Source organism: Cylas formicarius, unplaced genomic scaffold (genome assembly GCF_029955315.1).
Source record: "Cylas formicarius isolate icCylForm1 unplaced genomic scaffold, icCylForm1.1 PGA_scaffold_10__41_contigs__length_53128322, whole genome shotgun sequence".
Taxonomy (NCBI): domain Eukaryota; kingdom Metazoa; phylum Arthropoda; class Insecta; order Coleoptera; family Brentidae; genus Cylas; species Cylas formicarius.
Genome location: NW_026844214.1, coordinates 3,249,931 through 3,253,556, shown reverse-complemented (window position 1 = coordinate 3,253,556; position 3,626 = coordinate 3,249,931). Strand labels below are relative to the sequence as shown.

General features: G+C 36.4%; 1 protein-coding gene across 2 annotated transcripts; it reads left to right on the top strand.

Annotated features, from left to right (window-relative positions):
• Positions 1 to 290: 290 nt before the first annotated feature.
• Positions 291 to 3,560, top strand: LOC132697636 (odorant receptor Or1). Of its 2 annotated transcripts, none has more exons than XM_060663185.1 (7): positions 291 to 366; positions 427 to 881; positions 2,715 to 2,795; positions 2,844 to 2,943; positions 3,056 to 3,160; positions 3,213 to 3,368; positions 3,422 to 3,560. In XM_060663185.1, exons 1-7 carry the CDS (start codon positions 352 to 354, stop codon positions 3,470 to 3,472), a joined length of 963 nt encoding a protein of 320 aa, XP_060519168.1. In that variant the 5' UTR covers positions 291 to 351; the 3' UTR covers positions 3,473 to 3,560. The 2 variants fall into 2 exon arrangements, with proteins under 2 accessions (XP_060519168.1, XP_060519166.1); XM_060663183.1 differs by having other exon boundaries at positions 2,538 to 2,795.
• Positions 3,561 to 3,626: the final 66 nt, after the last annotated feature.

The following is a 3,626-nucleotide window of genomic DNA, read 5'->3' as shown; positions in this document are numbered from 1 at the left end:
TATTGAGTCTATAGGTAATTTTATTCGATTCGATCATTGCTCTGCCTATATGAGTTTTAAAAGTCCACTTTTCGTCCAGCGTTCAGTTTTGGAGATATTTAAGCGTTCGATTAAAAAAATAGGCGATATAATCTGACTGGTTCACATGTGAATGTTCTTAAATAATAATATTCTAATAATACAGCTAAATGGAGCCAATTTGAATTAATTGGGTGTTTCGTAATAACAGGCTTGAATATGCGCTAAGGATATCGACCCAACCCTTAGCAATTAGAACAGCGCGCTTAAATGTTGAATTGCCAAATGGGTTTTATCGTTTTAGTAGCTGCAAACTATCGAAGAGATTAAAAAATGACATCTCCCACGGTAACTATCGGTTTTGTCAAACTTACGCGTATCCATGCGAAGACTTACTTTGAATTTCAGGAGCACGACCTTACCCAAGTATACCGTATGGAAAAACGACTTATGTTATTGGCGGGATTTTATCCCAAGCCAAAAGACAGTAACCAGTTCGTCTATTACTTATCGTGCGCCGTGGTTTTCTCTATCGAGGTCTATTTTGAACTGTCCATGACGTTGTACGTTGTGAACGAAATGGACGATGTAATGAAAATAGCCGAAACGTTGCTATTTTTGATGACTCAAACCGCGTTCCTCGCTAAACTTATAAATTTCGCTTATAACAAAGACAAACTCTCCGTTCTGGAAGCAATATTAAAGACGGAACTGTTCCAAGAAATGACTAGGACTGATTTTCAAAAGTTCCAGGCAAACGTGAGCAAATCCAGGAAGATTTTGTTGTTTTATTGCTCGAACGCCGCGGCTTCTGTGTCTGGATATGTACTAATTCCTTTTTTTGAAGGTCGATCTACGCACAGGTATGGCTATGTTACTATATCATCTTATATGTAAACATTTTCCAGCTGCTTCTATGAATATCTTTTATTTAGAAACTGATAAGCTGTTACTCTCTTCACTATTTTTTTTCTTAGTTTGAAGGGACCATATCGCTATCAAAACCTTACCTGCTTATAAAATTTTCGTAAATCTAGTTTTGCTTTAGTTCGAGAAAGAATTCATCATGACCGTAAAGAAATAGACCAGAGCAATAAGACTTTTCTTCCTCTAGATCTTGAAATTGCTTCCATCTCTTCCCCATCCAAGTTCGACTCCCTGTTCAACATGAACAAGTTGAAAATCTTCGTTTATCTTCTACCCAAAATCACATTCAAGAAGTCGAAAAACTAACGTCAACAAAATTGAAACCATCACACGATTTGCCAGCGCAAAAACTCTTTAAAAAATCGAAACTGCGCTGAATCTAATATTCCAAAGTCTGAATCCATTCCTCTAAAATAAAAATTATATATAAAAAATATCTAGGTTCTATATTAAAACTCTTTACAGGGAAAACTAATAGTTTCCTACATAATTGTTTTCATTTCATTGAACAACTGAAAACCATTACATTAGATGCAAAGCTATATATCCGCGATGACTGGTCATAATGGAAAACCCATAGCTGTTCCCGACGTTTGTTGAAAACTTTGGTCATCATAAAAAATAAGTTCTAGAAAAGCATTTTGCATTTAAGATGAGAAGGTTTGGTTCCAGATTCTAGGATTTTTTATATATCTGAAATAATGTTGAGAGTTTTAGGAATAGTCACTTTAATAAAGAGCGGTTCTACGTTGAAACGGACCTGAATATATTATGGATCAAATGTAATGGTTTTTATTTGTTCAATGAAATGACAGGAAAGGGTAGCCTGGGTGTCCCTAGAGACGATGAATTTTAGAGTCATGAGGGGTGACATACTTTTCACGGATTCTGATAGAGCCTTAATAACAGATTTCCATAGATGACGTAGGATCTTTTTTAAGTTCACAATAGGATCCGTCCGTAAGAATATCTTCAATCTTTTTCTGATCTTCACTTTACCAACATGACACATTCTAGTTTTGGAATATTAAATTTAGGAGGTTTTGATCTTTTAAAAGAATATTTGCGGTTTCAAATCGAATTTCATTAGCTGCTTGAGATGGCAGATTGTTTAGGATAAACTCGATATTTGAAATGATTTCCTGTTTTGGGATAATACGTGGGACAAGGATGAAGTTGGAACCTTTTGCGAGGGCTGATTTTTCCGCTTCAGAAAGTTGGTGCGATGATACATTTACATTTGCCAGTTAAGAAGATTCTGGGTAGAATATAAATGAAGATTTTCAGTTTTGAAGTGAATTCTTTTTAAAAGTAAAGCCATACTAGATTTACAAAGAATCTTATAAACGGATTAGGTTTGGACATGATAGGGCAGTTTAAGAAAAGTAGGCATAACGTTATGGTCTCTCCAATGGAACAGAAAGTCAGTGTACAGAGTAATCTTACCAATCGATGTCCTCTCCATAAAGTTTATATTTCAATTTTAATGAAAATGGAAAGTCCGTCACCTGTCAAGAGTTGTCTATCCAATATCTGGACACCTTGTATATTAATCCTAATTAAATTCAATTCAGCACGAATTGCCGTTTTAGGTTGGCAGTTCCCAGCTTTAACCCGTGGGACGTTAAAGAGTACTATTACTCTACGCATTTCTTTCAAGTTTTGTGCCTCACCATAGGCGCCACATTGAACTCCATTGTCGACACTATGTTCGCTTCGTTGTGCACCATTTTCTACGGCGAACTTAGAATACTTAAACGATGTTTTAGGAATTTGGATTACAGCTTGCCTCCAGGAATTGTGAGACGGCAGTTGAAAAGGAACGCGTTGTTCCATTTGGAAATATTGAAGTGATTACCTATATTCAATCAATTTCTTAAATTAATCAATCATTTTAGAGTTGCAAATCTCACAGAGCGATTTTTCACATACGGAATTTTGGTTCAGTTCCTGAGTAGCATTTTCGTTATCTGCTTTACTGGGTTTCAAATGATGTTGGTAGGTATTTTATCACCAACAATAAGAGCTGATGATGATTGCTTTCCTATAATTTTAAACATAACCTGAACTGTCTCCGAGGAATTTTTAAACAACTTTGTGTTTATTACAGATCCCGACTCTGAGTTCTGACTTTTTTCATTTCGTGGTATACCTAGCGTGCATGTTATCACAAGTCGCCATTTTCTGTTGCTACGGCCATTTTGTGACGAACGAAGTAAAACGAGTGATAAATTCTAAAGTTGTCAGCTGAGTTAACGCTATTGTAGAGTTCTGACATCGGGGAAGCGATCTATTTGTCCAACTGGTACATGTCTGACCTGTCCGTCAGAAAAGATCTACTAATAGTGATGGAAAACACGAAAAAACCAATTTTACTGACGGCCGGTAAATTTTTACCTCTCGTGATGAGCACCTTAACTGCGGCATGTTATAAACTTGCGACATGGAAAACTTGTCATTAAAATCGCTGTTGCAGATTTTGAGGTCTTCGTATTCATTCCTAGCAGTGTTGCAACAAATGGAATAGGGTTCCGGAGAGAAATCACCACCCTTGCTTTAGTGCTCTATATTTATTTGCTTTGAACAGTAACATAGAAGCGCCAGTGGCAGCGTAACGCTTTATATTTATAGGTACGGTCGAAACAAACGTGAATCGCGGTTTAAATCGTAGAAGAATCACC

Bases quoted from the DNA above. Each gene is read 5' to 3' on its own strand.
- LOC132697636 (XM_060663183.1), top strand. The intron at 2,796-2,843 runs GTGATTACCTAT...CAATCATTTTAG, and splicing joins TTCCATTTGGAAATATTGAA to AGTTGCAAATCTCACAGAGC. The intron at 3,161-3,212 runs GTAAAACGAGTG...ACGCTATTGTAG, and splicing joins GCCATTTTGTGACGAACGAA to AGTTCTGACATCGGGGAAGC.